The 17984-nt window shown below is 34.4% G+C and overlaps 3 protein-coding genes across 3 annotated transcripts; 1 reads left to right on the forward strand and 2 right to left on the reverse strand.

Annotated features, from left to right (window-relative positions):
- The first annotated feature begins 1897 nt into the window (after positions 1 to 1897).
- Positions 1898 to 4033, forward strand: LOC114179426 (uncharacterized). The gene is made up of 4 exons (XM_028065766.2): positions 1898 to 2078; positions 2470 to 2657; positions 2765 to 2828; positions 3311 to 4033. The coding sequence occupies exons 2-4, from the start codon at positions 2497 to 2499 to the stop codon at positions 3581 to 3583; spliced, it is 498 nt and encodes a 165-aa protein (XP_027921567.1). The 5' UTR covers positions 1898 to 2078; positions 2470 to 2496; the 3' UTR covers positions 3584 to 4033.
- A 1034-nt stretch (positions 4034 to 5067) lies between these two features.
- Positions 5068 to 12007, reverse strand: LOC114178167 (kinesin-like protein KIN-14P). The gene is given in 23 exon segments (XM_085671105.1): positions 5068 to 5372; positions 5460 to 5596; positions 5675 to 6009; positions 6099 to 6262; positions 6364 to 6617; positions 6713 to 6876; positions 6968 to 7147; positions 7237 to 7343; positions 7460 to 7636; positions 7719 to 7814; positions 7910 to 7991; positions 8075 to 8404; positions 8704 to 8916; positions 9234 to 9470; positions 9686 to 9778; positions 9887 to 9964; positions 10139 to 10222; positions 10331 to 10458; positions 10892 to 11111; positions 11402 to 11512; positions 11600 to 11757; positions 11865 to 11946; positions 11948 to 12007. Coding segments are annotated over 23 exon segments (3546 nt in total). The 3' UTR covers positions 5068 to 5316.
- A 2932-nt stretch (positions 12008 to 14939) lies between these two features.
- LOC114176987 (zinc finger protein CONSTANS-LIKE 16-like) lies at positions 14940 to 16609 on the reverse strand. The gene is made up of 2 exons (XM_028062193.2): positions 15644 to 16609; positions 14940 to 15470 (listed from the first exon to the last, which is right to left on the reverse strand). Exons 1-2 carry the CDS (start codon positions 16532 to 16534, stop codon positions 15243 to 15245), a joined length of 1119 nt encoding a protein of 372 aa, XP_027917994.1. The 5' UTR covers positions 16535 to 16609; the 3' UTR covers positions 14940 to 15242.
- Positions 16610 to 17984: the final 1375 nt, after the last annotated feature.

Consider the following 17984-nt stretch of genomic DNA (forward strand, 5'->3'; position numbering starts at 1 on the left):
TATCTACAAAATTGTAGAGTTCAAAAGTGAATTCAAGCCAATATTAAATGAATTTAATGAACCATCCTAACCAGTGAAATTAGACACTACCTTAGTATAAATTAACATTTAAGGTTGTTTCATTAACAACAATTAATGCATAACTTTTTTGAAACAATTTCACTAAAACAGTCTCAATTTTTTATAAATGTAATATTTTGACTACCATGAAAACTATAATTATTTTGATGACAGGTTAGCAAAAATGAGATATGCTTATTTAGAGGAGAAAAATATCACTCATTTTTATTTTTTTAATTGGTTAAAAATGTAGTCATTTTGAAAAAAAAATGACTTATTCTATCAATTACTATAGTTTAATATTGTTTCACATACATTAAAAATAACAATAGATATATTACAGTATTTTCTATTCTATTATCTATTTCATTATTTCTGTGCAATATTTGTGTTATTTAGGAATTAAGTTTGAAAATATTATAATATATTAGTTGAAAAATTTTTCAATTTCACACTGTTTAACTTCTTAAAAACTACAATTATCAGAATTATTTTAATTGTCATTCTTGACATGGTTATTGTGATCACCATTTTTATTATTCTCATAATTATTTTATATATACTGTGTCATCTAATACTATAATTAATTATATTACATGTTATAAAAATCACAATATTTACTTTTACCACAACATCATAATTGTTTTAATTATACTATTATAATCAATTTAATTATTTTATGAGAACTTTTGATATTACTGTTGATTTGATTTGATTAAGTTTAAGTTTATTGTAAATTTATATATTTTTAATTGAATATTTATTAATTTTTTTGTTATTTATTAAGTGCTAACAACAATTTAGTTATTTGTTAAATAATGATGTCTTTTATTATTGGATGGGAGTAAAATGAAAAAAAAAATAAAAAAATAAATACGATGTTAACATACTACGTAAGTTCATCTAAAGGATCGTTTGTTACCAAATGATCTTCTCCAATGTTTACTCAAATTCAAAGTTGTCCTTTGTAAGGTCTTACTTATGAGTGAGTAGTCATACATTGAGATGTACAACTCTTCTTCGTAATTATTGTGTTTCGTTTTAGTCAGTTCGAGACCTTGGATTTGTAAGGTTCAATAAAAACATACAAATCTGATAAAAACTCAATTTAAAATATCCAAATGATATAAAATTTAATTATATCTTATTATTTTGATCATTATTATCACCTAATTTTCCTCCTTCTACTATCTACTATTTGATATGAATATACTATCAACATAATAATACCATCATTATATCAAGAACACAACTTCATTATTCTAATTATCTTATTATTTCTATTATTATGATTATAATTACTGTTCCTATTATTATTATTTTTATTTTATTTTTAATAATAATAATGATAGTTTTTTATCCTTTCATATTTTTTTATCTTATTTTTACGATCTATTTTATCTGAACATATTATGAATTCGAAATGAATCCTTACTCTTTAAATAAATGCACAAATTTGAACAAAAAATATTATACTAATCAATCAATTTAAATTATTTCATATGACTCAAATTGAATGGATGGATTGATTTTTTTCATATTTCAGTTAATAAATTAGCATATGAAAGCCAACATCTATAAGCTAAATATTAATTTATTAAAAATTAAAATCATTCTTTTGGTAAAGAGATAAAACTCACACATATACGTATATGTATATAACAAATATAACATGTAACAATACCGTTTCCGACCGAACAACAATAAATGCGTACACGTTATCAGCACAAGGTAGAGAAAAAAAAAAAGAAAAAGTAATGAGACAGTCATGGCCACGTGTGGATGGCATCGCGTCACCACTCACAAACCGACATATCACATTAGACAGAATCCCAGATCTCAATCATTGATCCATGTTCCACAAGTGCGGTCTTACATCTTTCCCCTGCACCTTCCCCCACTCTACAAAATCCTTTCCCCTTCTTATCCTTCCCTCTTGCACTCATCTCCCTTCTTCTGCTCCTCCTTCCTCTTCTCCTCTCAGACTGCCCCCTCTCACTCTGTGATAGGCAGCTCAGGTACTCTCTCTCCTTCTCTTTCTCACTCTCTCTCTTCCTCCTTCTCCCTCTCTTCCTATATATACTCACCCTTCTTTGTGTCTTTTCTTCACAAAGAAAGTTACTTGCAAAGTTATCTTTGTGTGGGTGAAGTCTCAAATTTTTAAGTCTTTCGGATTTATTCATCTGTTGAAAATAAAGAAAGTTTGAGAAAGTGGTCGGTGTTTTTCATGTCTTCTTTCAATCAAGTGTCACTTTTTTAAAGGCTTGGTTGTGAAAATGGGTTTCTTTCTTTCAGTTTTTTTATAGGGTTCCCTTGGGTTTAGTGCAATTTATCTCCTGCTTCTGAAGCCAAAGCAACTGTGTGATTAGAAAAATAAAGTTTTTAATTTTTTGTTTGATGTGGTTGCAGGTGTTCCTTGTCAAGATCTGTGAAAAGATGAATAGCTACAGCTATTACGGGTACCAAGAGAAGAACACCTTCACAAGCTGTGAGGAGATGAGGATGGAATCAGTGATTTGCCCCAAACCTCGCCGATTAGGTCTCATGAACCACTCTTCCATCAACACACACATCAGACCCTTTAGGCACCCCATCAGGTAATTCTCTCTTCCTTCTCCTTTTTAGCCATTTTTATTTCTGTTCTTTAAGCCAATTTTGTCATAAAAGTTCTGACTTTTTTTTTTATTTGGTACAAAAAATGCAGCTATCAATCTGAGGTGGAAGATTCAGGAGTTGGGGCAGAGCTTTTGGACATCATCCTCCCCAAGGTTCTTTCCCATGTTAATCTTTTGTTGTTTTGTTATGTACTAGGAAACACAATTTTGAAAAACAATGTTTAATTTCTTTCCCACCCCCCATGAAAGTCCGCTCCAGTTAGGGACGATATACCATGTAATGTTAAGCATATGTTTCGGTTTCTGTAGAGCAAGTTTTTCCCTCAGAAACAGACAAAAAACTTGTATTATTAAAGTTGACTTCTTGCAACACTTCAGAGCTTCATTTATTTTGGAGTTGAATAAAACTGATTTTAGAAAGAACTCATTTTTATTTTAACCTATTGAATGTAATTTGGGATGTCTGTACAAACTATTCTGGACCACATACATTTCCGTGTTGGAATGTGAGCAAGTGTGAGAAACCGAGTCCGAGTAAATAAGCATTCAATCAATTAATCTTTTTGATGATTTTCTAGGACTTGTTGAAATGATGTAACCTAACCAAAGACTTGTTCTTTGATTTGTTTATGTAGGAAAGCTGCTACCTGGGAAGATCCGGAGGGCAAGTGGTGGCATCATCACCACCGTTTTTCTGTGGATCTCCTCCGAGTAGGGCCTCAAATCCTGTAATTCAAGATGAGCAATTTGGTAATGGGAATTTTAGTCCATTTACCGAGGCATCCTCTTCCTCAGCTCGAGGCTGTGTTCCAATGAAATTTGGTCAGACTCCAGCTGCTGTGAGGGTAGAAGGTTTTGACTGTCTTAACAGAGATAGGAGCAGCTGCAGCATCTCTGCTGTGGCGTAATCCATTTTTGCACAAAAAAAAAATGAAAAGAGAGGAAACTAATACAGAAGCAGAGAAATGATGGTAGAGGACTAAAAGTCAATGAAGGTCAAATAGCTGGTGACTTATTTTTGTTTGAAAAGAGGGGCTAATCATGTTGTTAGAGTACTATCTGTATATATACAAGTGATCCATGGAAGTTTGTTTTCAAGAGTTTGGGGTAGGGTGTCTTTTCTGTTGTTATTCCTTGTGATGATCAATAAAAAAAGGACTTGGCGTGGAAAAAATGGGCATCTGTCTTGTTAGGTTCGTAGAGTCTTACAATTTCTTTTGTGTCTGTCACTCATGTCCTCCCGTTGTAATTGTAATTTGGAGGAAATTGAGGAAAACTAGTCTTTGGAATTTTGTACATTAGTTTTTTTTTTATTATTATTATTTGTGGGTGCCCTTTTCGGTGTTGCCTATTTGATATGATGTTATATTAATCTCTAAGAGAATCTGTGTATTCAACGCAACTCACCCTTTGAAAATGTGAGGGTGATTGATTGTATTTTTCTAGTGGTGCATATCCATGATTTGGTTCTATGAAGAGAGAGACAAGAGGAAAAAAAATATTTGGTTTAAGGGTATCTTAGGAAGCAACAAAGAGCTATTTATGGTCAGATTTGAGGGGCTGTCTCGTGTTTCAATCATGGACCACCATTGATGGGTTGTTGGAACACGCAGGTTTAGTATTTGGTGTTATGTGAGGATTTTGTGGAATGGTGTTATGAGGCTCGTGGAAAGGAGTGTGGTAACAATTAGATATGTGATTAAAATTTCATTTTTTTAACGTAGCGTTTATTCAATACTGTTTTAATTTTATAGGAATTTTAGCGTTAAGATATTTTTTAATGTAAAATTAAAATGGGAATATTGATTTGAACTAAGAAGGAAAGTTTTGGTGTCTGTGTTTATGTTGTTAGTGGTTGATGTGGCAGATGAGACGGGGTTGTTAAATGCTTCAAAAAACAAAAACCTTTCCGTTCATCTTACATACTAACCGTGAATAAAATTTGAAACTATTAAGTAATCACAGTTAAATGAAACTGTTAGTAACCGTAGTTAGCTTAAGAAGTGAGGTTTTTTATGGGGATTTCCTATGTTGAGTATGTTTTCTCTCCTGCATAGTACTTACGTTACGTTACATAAATATTCTAATTCTCATGGATGAAAAAAAAATAGAAATTTGAAGATATTTGGTTTTGTCTAGCTGTTCTTATTTTTGAATTTTTTTTTTAAAGAATGTTGACAATATTAATGGTTTTGCTATAAAGAAAAAATGCAAAGAACAATGTTATTGAAAAGATGACGAGGGGATAATTGTGTCGATGTGTACAAGGCACCAAAACAGGATATACAATAGTTATAACTGTGTTTAATTTGTTTCAAGTCATAAGTGCCTCTGATTTGACGATGTTTATATGTTAGTGTGGTCGGTGATTTTTAACGAATGGATACAGAAGTTGGAATGCTATAAATCCTTCTATTTTATTTGAAACTGATGGTGTTTAGGTCCTATGCTACGCTTATACATAAACTGGCACATTTTCTATGTTTTTTTCTTTTGTGGTGATGGGTTGGATGCAAATACCCTCATCAAAAGTGTCACCAACAACATGACTAAAAGTAAAACTATTGCATACCAATGAAATATTTAAACAGTGCGTGTCAGAGTGAAAGTGAAATATGAATTGTAGCTTCTGCTTCCTACTTTACTTCCACAGTTTTGGAGGCTTGAGGGAGCTTATACTCATGCTTTTTTTAATACCTGAAATCAAATTTGTGAAAGAAAGTTGAAAAGTTGAATGAGCATAAGATTTTAAGAAGAGTGTTAACGTAGTATGCGTATACACACCTGATGATGACTTCTTCGCTGACTCCTTCACTGGCTCCTTCACTGGCTCCTTTACTGGGGAGGCGCTGGGGGTTGTGTTTGATGAACTTCTGCCAAATTTCCTCATCGCTTGAACAGTTCTGCGAAGTCCTTTAGGTCTGCAAAAAAAGAAATGAATGCAGGTGTGTTCTGTTAATTTCCTTTCTAATGTGAAGAGTTAGTAAATGTTTACTCACATCTTCTCTGATGGTTGTTTTGGGACTTCAGCGAGACTGGAACTTTCAGAACCATCAGTTTCTGTGCCTGCAGCAAAACCACTGTCAGAAAAATCACTTGATCTTCCATCAAAATCAGAATCTGTACATCCTGAGTTTTCTGCAGTTGTTGCAACAAAATCACTTTGTGGTGCAGGATCATCAATTGGTGGGGGGTTAGCAGATTGTAACTGGATACTACTTCTACTTCGTGGAATCAGATTTCGCTTAACTCTGCTACCAGATAAACCTTTGAGGGCTTGAAGCCTCTCAATCTCCTCATCTTTCGCCAAAATAGTGCTCTTCAAACAAGACACCTACAAAGTCAAGCAAGGGAGGGGATGATTACTTATCTAGTTCATTCACAAACATGAAAACAGTCGTGCCAACATAATCAATTGGGTACCTGTTCCATCATTTCTTTTAAGTCTTTGCCCTCTTTGCTACTTCGTGCAGCTCCTAATTCAACTCCTGAAACCCTCTCAGCAAACTTCAAAGTGCTCACAGTTTCGGAATATGAACTTACGTCTGAATTGATTTGGACGAACATGAGCGTCTTTGCTTGACCACCTATGGGGTAAGATCAAAGGCAAGATTCAAAGATCAGAAGAAAGTCTAGGTTGAAAAGATTCAAAGTTACTGAGGTTGATAAATTGTGAATAAAGATTTACCAAGAGAAGTTTGTAGAAGTTGAGTAAGCTTGCTGTTTCTGTATGGTACATGGGAGCTCTTTTGAGAAAGGGAAAAAATAACATCTCCAAGAGCAGCTAGTGATTTGTTTATATGCTGTGCTTCTTTGAGCCTATCCCCAACTGCTTCAGAACGATCTACTCTTTCACTTCCTGCCAAATCTACCAAATGAAGATTACCAGCCATAGTGCAACCAGTCTTCAAGTCCTTCCCGGTAACGTGAACTGAGACAACACTGTGTACATAAGTTTACATGATGTCATCACAATGAAAATCTTTCATTTCAATGTTGAACGATGAAAACAGCAAGGACAGAAAAAATGGTGCAACCTGTGAGAACGGCTACTTCGTTCATTCATAGCAGTTGCAGCAATGGCTCTATTTTTAAGTCCAATTTCCATTAGCTTAATAACATCTGAAGGTAATTTCACTTGGAACAAGCTAGCATCTGGGACTACTAAGCCATTTGGTCGAGATTGAGTCAATATCCCAAGTGTGTGCATTTAAGGAAATCAGATACACAAAAAGTACAAGAAGAAAATCCATGCAAAGAATGACATGTTCAAAGTTACTGAAAAAAGGATATCTTTTTGGAGAACCATATGTTGTTAACAAGTCACGGACTTGCTCGTTATATATCTCAACCATTTGAACTCCAATCTCATACTCCACTACATTTTGTCTACTTGTGGAAATCCTGAAGAGGTCATTTAGAGCTCGATAGTTAACACCAATAGTCTCGCTTGTTGCCCCATTTGGACCAGTCTGAGAAAAGTTGGCATCTTATAGAATAAAGAATTCCTTCAATAGCATCATGTATGAGATAAAAATCAATATATGGAGAAGGTCCATACCATTGTATAAGTTTTCCCTGAACCAGTTTGACCATAAGCAAATATACACACACTATACCCATCTAGAACTGATCTTGTGAAGTCTTGGATGTCGGAGTATACGTCCGCTGCATCGTTCAGATTAATATCATTAGTACAACACTAGAATGTTAACAAAACAAAAAAAGGGAGAAACTGTAATTTAGAAGTAATCATAAAAAATGCTGCGTTTATATTATTAAACCTTGAGTTGCGGCAGGGCTGAAAACCCTGTTAAATTTAAATGATCGAAAAGCATCTTTTCCATCTTTGGTTGGATTTGCCACAACCAAATCATTTTCACCAGCGTGTTCAACAATAGACTCTTTTTCCAATTTTCCAATTGCAGATGGTCGAATTCGACAATATACTCTGATATTTCCTGTCTCATAAAAAAAAAAGTGAGTTCATAGTACACTTTTTACACATCAATAACCCAGTAGAAAAGACACATATAATGCCACCTTTTAGTTCTTGAATCTCATTGAACAGTTTTCTATTTTCAGCAATAACAACATGGTAGTTCTCAGCTGCTTGTAGAAGTGGTTTAAGTTTTACACCTGAACAGATAATTTACAATCAAATAAATGGTCAGAGTTATCTTCAAAGAAGGAAAGAGGGAACTGTAGAGTAACATTCTAATAACAAGACCTACCTAATAGATCCAACTCCCCTGCATAAACCGTTTGCTCTTTCATTACACTTTGCTTAGTGGATTCCAAAGATAACTTCATTTTCTGGATGATATCAAATTCAGTACAAAGTTGTAATGTTTGACATCACCAAGATAACATTGACATTAACACATTTGTAAGTGTACCTGTAGGGAACTGAATTGAAATGTTATGACAGTCAGAAATCGGTTCATTTTCATGTTCCACTTCTGATCTTTTGAATCAGAAGAAACCTTTAGCTCCTTAACCTTATTTCTTAACTCTTTCAATTGATTCTCATATTCTTCGCACTTTTGTTCCAATTCTGCTTTGGCATCCTTTTCCATCTGGGAGCGCTGTACTTCATATGCTGTTTTAGTTGCTTCTAGCTCTTGCTTCAAAGCTGAAATTTCTGAATTTTTGTGCTCCTGTTCTTTCATCAACCTAGCAATTTCCTCATCATTTGCTGTCTTAACCTCTTCTTGAAACTTCTCAACCTGCATATAAGGGCCAACGAACAGATGAAAATACAAATAACGTGAAAGTAATTTATCAAAGAATAAAACTTGGATTTGTTTTTAAATTTTCTACTAAAAAATTTTTTGTTCTATCTCAAAAATCCTTGTGATAAAAGTGAGCATAGGTTATCAAAGTGAAACTCCAATACTGTTTAGAGAACATCACAACAGTAAGAAATTGCATCTAAATTTGTCTTTTAACTAAAACCTCTTGGTCTTGTCTTGTCCCTCTACATGTACCAATATATTATTTTTCGTGTAAAGTAAGAAACCAATACCTTATTTTGTAATTCTTTCAATTGGTAATCATATTCTTGGGCCTTTTGTGTCCATGCCTTAGCACCTTTTGCTTCTTCTTCAAGTTGAAAGAATTGTGTTTCATATGTTCTTTTGGCTGTATCCAGATCGCTCTTCAGAGCTGAAATAATTTCCATTTTTTTGTCCTCCTGTTCTTTCATCAACCCAACTAATTCATCTTTTATATTTTCAGCCTGTATTGAAGGTCCAAAGATCTCAAAATACTAATAATATGAAAAAATAATTTATCAAAGGATAAAACTTAAATGCAGTTCTTTAGATGGTTTTAGTGTAGTTTTCCAACAAAAATTAGAGTATTATCTCATCTCAAGACTACAAGTAATAAAAGTTTCAGTATACGTTACCAAGCTGAAAATTTGATTTTAAATTTCTGAACAAAGAATAACATCAAAAGCATGTGTGAAGCAGTATTTGAGTTTTTGTCTAATAACTAAAACTTCTTGGTCTTGTCCAGATTTCTCTTCTAGTGTAGCAAAGAGAGAAACCTTACCTTATTTCTTACTTCTTCTATTTGTTGTTTATATTCTTGAACCATTTGTGTCAGTTCTGCTTTAGCACCCTCAGCTTCTGCTTCCAACCGTGCGAATTGTATTATATATGTTCTTTTGGCCGTTTCCAGTTCTATCTTCAAAGCTGAAATTTCCAATATTTTGTCCTGCTGTTCTTTTATCAACCTACCAACTTCTCTCTCATCAACCTTTTTTTCTTCCACTCTGATCCTCTCACCCTTCATCGAAGGGACGAAGAGCCCAAAATCCAAGCAACAAAAAAATAATTTAATTAAAAGTGTATCGATGTATTGTTTATTGTACAAAGCATGAAACAATATCATTAACTGCTGAAATATGTAGAAAACTCATACCAATATGATAGTTTTGAAGATATAAAGTTGATCTACTTCTAAATTCTCATAGAATTAAATCTCAAAACTATCTGTGATACCTCATTCCCATCTTTAGTTTCGGATGCAAGTGACTCGAGTACTCTTATTCTCGACTGGTATTTTTCTTCTCGAGCCTTGAAAAGATTGTTTTGCTGAAGTGACAGGACAAGAAAGTGATTTGAAGAAAATGACTGGGAAATCAAAAGTAACAGACTAACTAATAACTAGCTTTTGAAAATAATGTAATGAACATGACATACAGTTCGTAAATGTTCTGCTTGAGTTGACATGCGCCGTTCAATCTCTTGCGCAACCTTCCTCAATAAGCAAGCCACACGCTGAGAAACAAAGATAATAAACCATGTTTATGAAACTGTATGTGGTATATTTGTTTGTGCTGCAAACCAATTGCATTGATTGTATACGTGTAAACCAATTGCATGGATTATATACATGTAGTTTAATGAATGAGTTTATGTAACACCAAACCAAAGTCTCCAACAAGGCCATACATGAGGTATTTCCCCATTTCTTCTTTCAACACTTTCTTCAAGAATACCGTTCACAACACTCAGAAGCGACTGAGTGGGAGCATTCTGCAAAATTAGACTCTGAAACATATCAGTAATGTCTCAAACAGAAAAACCATGTTCATCTATAAACAAACATTAAAGTGCATATGGAAGTAGAATTTAAGAACTTACATCTATATTATTTGATTTCATCATTTCTGATATTTTTTCAGGTGGAAGATCTATGTAACTTCCTGGTTTCAGTTGAAACACCTCATGGAAATTATGACCAGCATGGTGTATTAACGAGGCTGATGGCTCTGTCGAATATACAAATGGGTAAAATTAACTACTTAAACACGGAGAACACAGTCTATTTGGAAACAGGTGATGATAAAAAAGTATATACTAGTAGTATTTTAGCAAGAAATTACAGGGAAATTGTCTTCCACACAAAAGTTAAGATTTAAATTTAGGACAAGTGTCTAATGTCGAAATTTCTCTTGATACTGTTTCTCTAGTTAAAATCGGCATTCCATCTCAGTAACTAGTAATTCATTACTGCCACAAAAATGTCGATTTTGAATGTAGAGTTCCAAACCTTTGTGTAATAATTTATCCTTAGCTTTTTAATAGTTCAATTCAAGATACAGGTAAATTTTCTTGATTGTTAACATAACCATGGTAGCATGTTCAGAAAATGGTATGCTTAAACAAACACAAAAACGGAGTACGAGTTTAAATTCACCGAACCCGGCACAGATGGGGAACTCATAACACGCTGCAACTTTGACAAAACTGAAAACTTCTTCTGGTCCCCACCAAATGTTGTAGAACAATGATAATGGAATGGTGAATTCACACGAGGGCTGACTGTGATGAAATTCTGAGGAGAAATATTATCTCCAAAAGCATGCTGCAAACTTTTTTCTCTCAGTGTTAAAAGACATTCCACAACAGCTTTCATAGGCCCCTACACAACAAAAGAACATGGTAACCCAACAAGGAACATGAACCAAGCTCATGAAAAACTCATGCATCAAAACAAAACTAATGCTATACATAAAGATACACTGAGAATTTAATCATAAGGTTTTCACTATATTTCAATGATAAGGATTTTACTGATAATGTTCTGTCATCAGTTGACAGAAATAGGTTTGTATCAAAATTAAATTCATGTAATATTTAATGCCTGATTGATTACAATTGTGTAACTCCCTTTAAACTAAGTTTATGCATGACACAAAGTAGGCCTCGTACCTTTTCTAGGTCTGATATTTCAAACCGGGGCAATCCCGTTAGATCCAAAACTTTCAGAAACGATTTAACATTTTCTGATTGTGATGGCAGAACATTATCAGGTTCACTAACCTACACAAGAGAATCCAGACTAAAAGATATATCTCAAATCAGTTGCAAATTACAGTTAGAGTCAGTTAAAAGGTTAAAAAGTGTTACCACATTCACAATACCAGGTCGTAGCTTGTTCAGTATCAGGCACAAAATAGTACCATTGCTCAAGCATGCTCTTAATTCACCGTCCGTGACACTTGATGGAAATTTCAATGAAGGAGCAAGGCTAGTTAACCACTGAACCAAAAGCAATCGATTTTTGGCTGAAAATATTCCAATTAAAGGAGGAGATCACCACATGAATGAATACATACAACATGCAAATTGGCAATAGGCGTGGCAAGGAACTAAGTAAGTCCTATTCCATTACCTTCCAACTCAGCATTGTAGGATTGAAAACTCCCATTTTCAAAGGAACTATCAACTGGGCTCCCCAATTCTGTGGCTTCTGAGGGGAAATTCATCACTATGTTCCTCGAGGGACAAAGCAACTTCACATTTCCAAGGAGACATGTTTCAACGAAACCCCCATTTTAGCATCAAGGTGGTCTGATCAAATTACACAAATACAACGCAATGTAAGAAAAATCATGATTCCAATTCCATTCACTAGTTAAAGCAATTTAATCCCTCCAGAACAGAAAAAGGCACAATCTCCGTATGCACTCTCTCCCTGACAGACAAAAGAAAAGTCCTACGAGGAAGTCTTGAAAATGGTCCTAAGAGGTGTCAGAAAGAACAACTTTTCCATCTTTGAATTCAAGATTGTATTCCAAATTGAACATATTTTCAAAATAAAATTCCAAGAATATAAAGAATACCAAGAATAGTGGCAATTCAATCCATGAACAATGGTTATCAGAACCCTCTAGATTCTAATAGAAGTCAAACATTCCCGTCTGAAATGATCGAGATTGTTGACCCTTCAAGAATGGGAAAATTTGTAAAACTGCAGCTGCGGAGAAGGACAGAATAAAAGAAAAGGAAAAAAAAGGAAGAAGAATGTAGAAAGTTAGAAAAGTAGATTATTGATGCATTGTAACCGAGAATATAGTGAGACGTTCACGTTGAATCAACGATGGTTCTTGATATTGAATATGAGGAGACTGAGAGAGAGAAAAATCCTTTGGATAAATTTAATCTTGAATAAATATATAATTATAAAGATTTAAAAGAAAAATGATGTGATGACTAGTGCTGGTAATGTATGTTTGTTTAGAAGTGAAAAGATGACAAGAGTGTAGCGAGAAAGACGGAGACCAAGACTCTCTGCGTCACCATGGATCATGCATGCATTTGCACGTGCATCAACACAACTAGGGACCCCTATATATACTTGTATAAATATCTTTTCTAAAGGTCACTCCCAAAATAGGTTCAAAGCTATTCTTTATTCAAATCTTTAAAACAACAAAATAAAATCCTTGCCTCCATGTAAATTAAAATAATAATTTTGAGAATAGTATATATATACATATACACGTGGGAAAATATTTTAATTTTCAATTAAGAAAAGGAAAATTGATTTTTTAAACTATTTTTCCATTCAATACACATATAGACATTTTTGAAAGTCCTTGGAGAATCTTCTATAGTTAGATATCCATTTTATGTTTCTACAATCAACTCAACCTTCTTAGAAATATCAATATATTTGATTTTGTGGAGGTATTGTTTTTTTCAGAAAACAATAATCATTTGCGATGAGAATATTATGTTTATTTATATTTATTATCAGTGTTATATATTAATGAAGAGAATTGTTAAATGATTATATTTTAAAGAAAAATATCAACATAACTAATTGTAATGCTAGTGCATGAGCAAACTATATATACGCATAGGGTGAAGTTGATTGCTAAATAATGTACCATTTTATTAAAGAAAATAAAATTAAATATAAATGCAACTTATTAAATGAGAAATGAGATTCACAAAATATATCTTTCTTAATAATAGACAACGCATTGTAAAGATTTGTAGGAGAAGGAAAAACCATCTTGCTAATGTATATTAAGATTCCTTAAGTTAAGGGGTAAACGAAAAACTATCTTGGTGGCTGAGAAAAGTTATGAACTTTGAGTACGATAGTAAAGCCAAAGGCATGAACTTAAAATTGGTGGCGAAATTGAACTAAGGACTCGTGAAAGAAAAAAAAAAGAAGGTATTTGAGGCAATTAGGAAAAGATATGAATGAGCAAAGATACGAAAATCGTAGGCAAATTCCTCTCAAATTTGGAAAGGACGATGCAATGCAGTGCAATGCTTGATGTTCAAAAGCTACTCGTATTAGGTAAGCCAATTGCAGAAAGGGGACCCAAAGAATGGAAAGTGATTCATAAAGAAAAGTTAGGGATTGCATGAGTGATTGGGAGGGACCAAGTAGTCTCCAATGAGCAGAACCTTATAAATTGAGACATGATGATGATTGGCTTTATGTTTCTGTCCTGCGCCACTACCCTTTTGAAGTTTCTGTTGTTTCACTTTCACTAAATCTGGCCCAGTAACCACAATTTTTTGGACCACTCATTGCTCAAACGGTATACAACAAAACTTGCATGTCACTGGGTGTCATCTACTGCGCTTATAGCTCTTGAGTTATCAGAAAGACAATTTACAACTTACATATATCACTTATAATTCTATGTACTCATATACGCAAGTAGACACATCTTGATGTCCAATGACTCATGATGATGTGGTTGTTGATACAAGACTCATTTCAATTCCAATATAACTGCAACACTGCTACTTCTGTGTTGGGACAAACTTCCACACATACACCGAGAACTCGTAGTGAAACTACAACATATAGAAAACCATTAAAAAATCCATTGCCTTTGATGTGATTTCTCACTAACACTTGGACAAAAGTGCTTTATTATGAAGATTAGACGTTCAACTTTGGTTTCAAAGTAAGTTAATGCTGTGGTTTGATTAATGAGGAAAAAGGGTATAGTATAGAGATTGAAAGAAAAGAGTGTGTTTTATAAATTGTTGTAAATGGTGAAGTTATGAAAGAAAATTGCATCTTCTTAACTTGAACCCCAGAGCCCACATTTTAATTGATTTCAAATGTAGGGCTAAGTCTAAAAACAAATATTTGTAATTGGATTTACTATTCCAACCCATCCCTTACGTAGGATTGATATGAATATCAGATATTCCCATTATGCAGTACATATAAACTTTGACTATTTATGAATTTGTTCAACATTCATCTTTCTGGGTACGGTCCTCATGTTGTTTAATTTGTTCTTCATGCACATAAAACAAGGAACCGTGGTCACCAGAGATAAATATAAAAGCCAAAAGTTAATTATCTCAACCTGATGACATTAAGCAGTAACGTTAATCAGCAACCTAAAATACCAACTAGGTAATAACAGCATCGGCATTGAATAATTGAATTTGTAATGCGAAACAGTAAATTGGATTACTAAAGTTTGCTGAGAAGGGAAGATCATTAATTAGTACTAATTAATTACTAAACCTGCTGGAGATATATATAAAGAGAAATATCCCAAGCAAAAAAGTCTAGTAAAATTAACACTGCCCATGTATTGATATAATATATATAATACAGGCTATATATACGTACATATATATATATATATATATATATATATATATATATATATATATATATATATATATATATATATATATATATATATATATATAGCCAAACCAAGTATTGATCCAAATTTGCAGAAATAGCAAAGATGGATGCGTTAACTGATAGATGTCATTGGTAAGCAGGAAAAGCATTGGCCCCAACAAAGCACGTTCTCTTCACAAAACGACCTTTCATTCTGGGCCTTTTCTCTGCGTTCAACTTTCTCACTTCATATCTAATTTTCTTTGCAAACAAACGAGTCCTTCTCTTCTCTCTGTACCTCGACACTCTTGCCTCTCTTCCTCCATCTAGGTCACCCCTTAAGCCTCTTATTTCCCCATCTACACCACTCAGACCCTGAAAAATTATAAGCAATCGCAAGATGTAATTGGTTTTTAATTGAAGTGAATTTTGGTTCCAATTAAGCAAATAACACTTATTCAGACTTAATTTTTCAATTTTTTAATCTAAACATACAAGTGTAATAATTATTGTAAAAGAAGAAAATTGAGAAGTAGTCGAGGTAGTACCAAGCAGAAGTCATAGCCAGAGTTGAACTTAGGTGGGTTTGAAGTTGTCCATGGAGAAGAACCTTGGCTAGACCATGCAGTTATAACCTCATCGTAGTTTAGTCTCAAAAATATGTCTCTCTTTGTTCCTCCTTCTTCACCAACAGCACCATCACTCGCCACCACACACTCCTTCTCTTCCCGTGCATCTGACAGCACAGACTCAATGCTATTCCAATGAAAGACATCATCGTTCGTCATGTCAAAAACTGACTCCAGGTAACACGCTACATCACCATCAACATCCTCTTCATCCTTAACCTTCGCCATTGCACCCTCAACTCCCCCTCCCACACGCGCACTTACCTCATCGTCTTCTTTATCAAGTAGGTTTTCAACATCAGCAGCAAACTCCGCGAAATCCATGTCGGAAAAACTGTCCAAGTCATCCGTTCTCACATCGTAATTGTCGAACACGGGCACGCGACATAGCATCTGTTCCTCCGTCTCCTCATTATCCGCAACCACAGGTTCTTGTTCTTCCCCTCCCAGCTCCGGAACCAGCGGAAGAACACTGCTGTTGTTGAAGAGAACTTCTTCTTTGAGACGTTGTTGCAGTGCAAAGTGTTTGTTGTTGTTGTGACGTGGGGTTCTTGCCTTGCGTGTGAACCCACTGTGCCATGCGTGCGTCGTGGTGGTGGTGGCGGTGGTTACCTTAGAGGATGCAGTTTGAAGCCGAACCCTTTCGTGCCTGCTAGCTAACTGGTTGGCGGAATGAACCAAAGTGTCGCAGCCATGGCAGAGAAAAGCATCATCGGCCGCACAGAACCACCTTGCTCTTCTGCTTATGCAGCTATCGCAGGCTCGTGCTGTCTTGGCTCCCAAGGCACCAGCGTCTTTCATGTCTCTCATCGTGGAAAATCGTTGCTATTTTTTGGTTTGTTAAGTTTGAAATGAAAGTAACAATGGAATATTGAGATGCTTTTCATATATTTATTTGCTCAGAATCAGATAGGAAAAATGGTTCAATTATTGCCAGTGTGTGTTGAAACTTGACAGCGTGGTGTGGCAGTGGGGTCTGTCTTTTTTCGTTTTGTCTGAGGTATTTTAGAAAAAAAACACACAGTCTTTTAATGTAGAAGGATTTATCTAAGAGACAGGTTTTTTGTTATAAATGTTCCTGTATATTTATGCAAACCTAAAGATTAAACTTCTCATGAAATGCTTAAAAGACAAATTATCTGTTAAACATGTTACATCAAACTTCGTCTCTCTCTCTCTGGCCATGCACTTTTGGTAATTTACTAGTGGGGGGTTTTGGCCCTACCATCTGGCCTCATCCCAGTGTTTATTGGCTGGAGATTTGATGTTCATCTTGTTCTCTGAAACCCCATTGGTTACCTTTCTGATTATGGGATTTCTCATGGACCCATTTGGTTTTGGGTCTACTACTCTACTTACTGGGGTTAGTGTGGGTTGTATATTAAAATTTGATTGTGACCCTTTTGTTCTGTTGCTTTTATAATTCAATAATTCCTGGTAGAACATTAAATTTTCAATTTCTGGTCCCCACCTCCATGTTGCTTTCTCCTCACCAGAGGTTGCCTTCTACCCATTTCTTGTCTTAGTCACAGTGCATTTACAACCATTAGAGAAGCTGAGTCGTGTCTGAATAATTTATCTGTGATTCTGGGTACTAACTTTTAGTTTTAGAGCTCGCTACTTCTGCTTCAGAAAATCTGAACCATGGTTTGTGTAAATATTTAGTCAAATTTAGTAACAAGGAATTCTCTCTTAATTTTAATTTGTCATGTCTAATCATTTTTTTTTTCTGAGCTTGAAAAGTAAACATTAGTCTTATGTATAGGAAGGGAAATTACTTCATAACCTGATCCCACCAGTGGAGAAACTGATATCTTACCAACCAAATTTCAAATCTAAACTATGGTTAGTTCAATTATATTGTCAATTTTACCAAGCAGTTTCATTTGAGTAAGTTATCTTCTTAACTTAGATTTCACTGCATGAAAGGCCAATTTTGATGTAACAGATATTTGAAGGCCGAGTGTTGACATTTTAGGAATCAGTCCAAAGAACAGTTCACCATAGAATTTTATATATATATATTTTCTGGGGCCAGTAAATTTTCTTCATACCAAGACCATAAATTACAACCAAATGGACTAGTTTTCACGAAAAGACATATCATGGTTGGAATTCCAATTTTCTGCACACTTTGACATTAACATTCAGATACTCTCTATTCTATCATGTACAGAACAAACTTTATGTTAATAACGCGTGGCATGTGTGGATAAAAGGCTAAAATATCGAGGAATCAGTATAATGTTAATATGAATGT

The sequence above is a fragment of the Vigna unguiculata genome, chromosome 3 (genome assembly GCF_037176805.1).
Source record: "Vigna unguiculata cultivar grain cowpea cultivar isolate G323 ecotype 2 chromosome 3, ASM3717680v1, whole genome shotgun sequence".
NCBI classification, from domain to species: Eukaryota; Viridiplantae; Streptophyta; class Magnoliopsida; order Fabales; family Fabaceae; genus Vigna; species Vigna unguiculata.

Coding starts and splice junctions, on each gene's coding strand:
- LOC114176987 (XM_028062193.2), bottom strand. CDS start 16,534: ATGAGAGACATGAAAGACGCTGGTGCCTTGGGAGCCAAGACAGCACGA. Junction 15,471..15,643: donor CTGGCTATGACTTCTGCTTG/GTACTACCTCGA, acceptor ATAATTTTTCAG/GGTCTGAGTGGTGTAGATGG.
- LOC114179426 (XM_028065766.2), top strand. CDS start 2,497: ATGAATAGCTACAGCTATTACGGGTACCAAGAGAAGAACACCTTCACA. Junction 2,658..2,764: donor CCCTTTAGGCACCCCATCAG/GTAATTCTCTCT, acceptor CAAAAAATGCAG/CTATCAATCTGAGGTGGAAG. Junction 2,829..3,310: donor TGGACATCATCCTCCCCAAG/GTTCTTTCCCAT, acceptor TTGTTTATGTAG/GAAAGCTGCTACCTGGGAAG.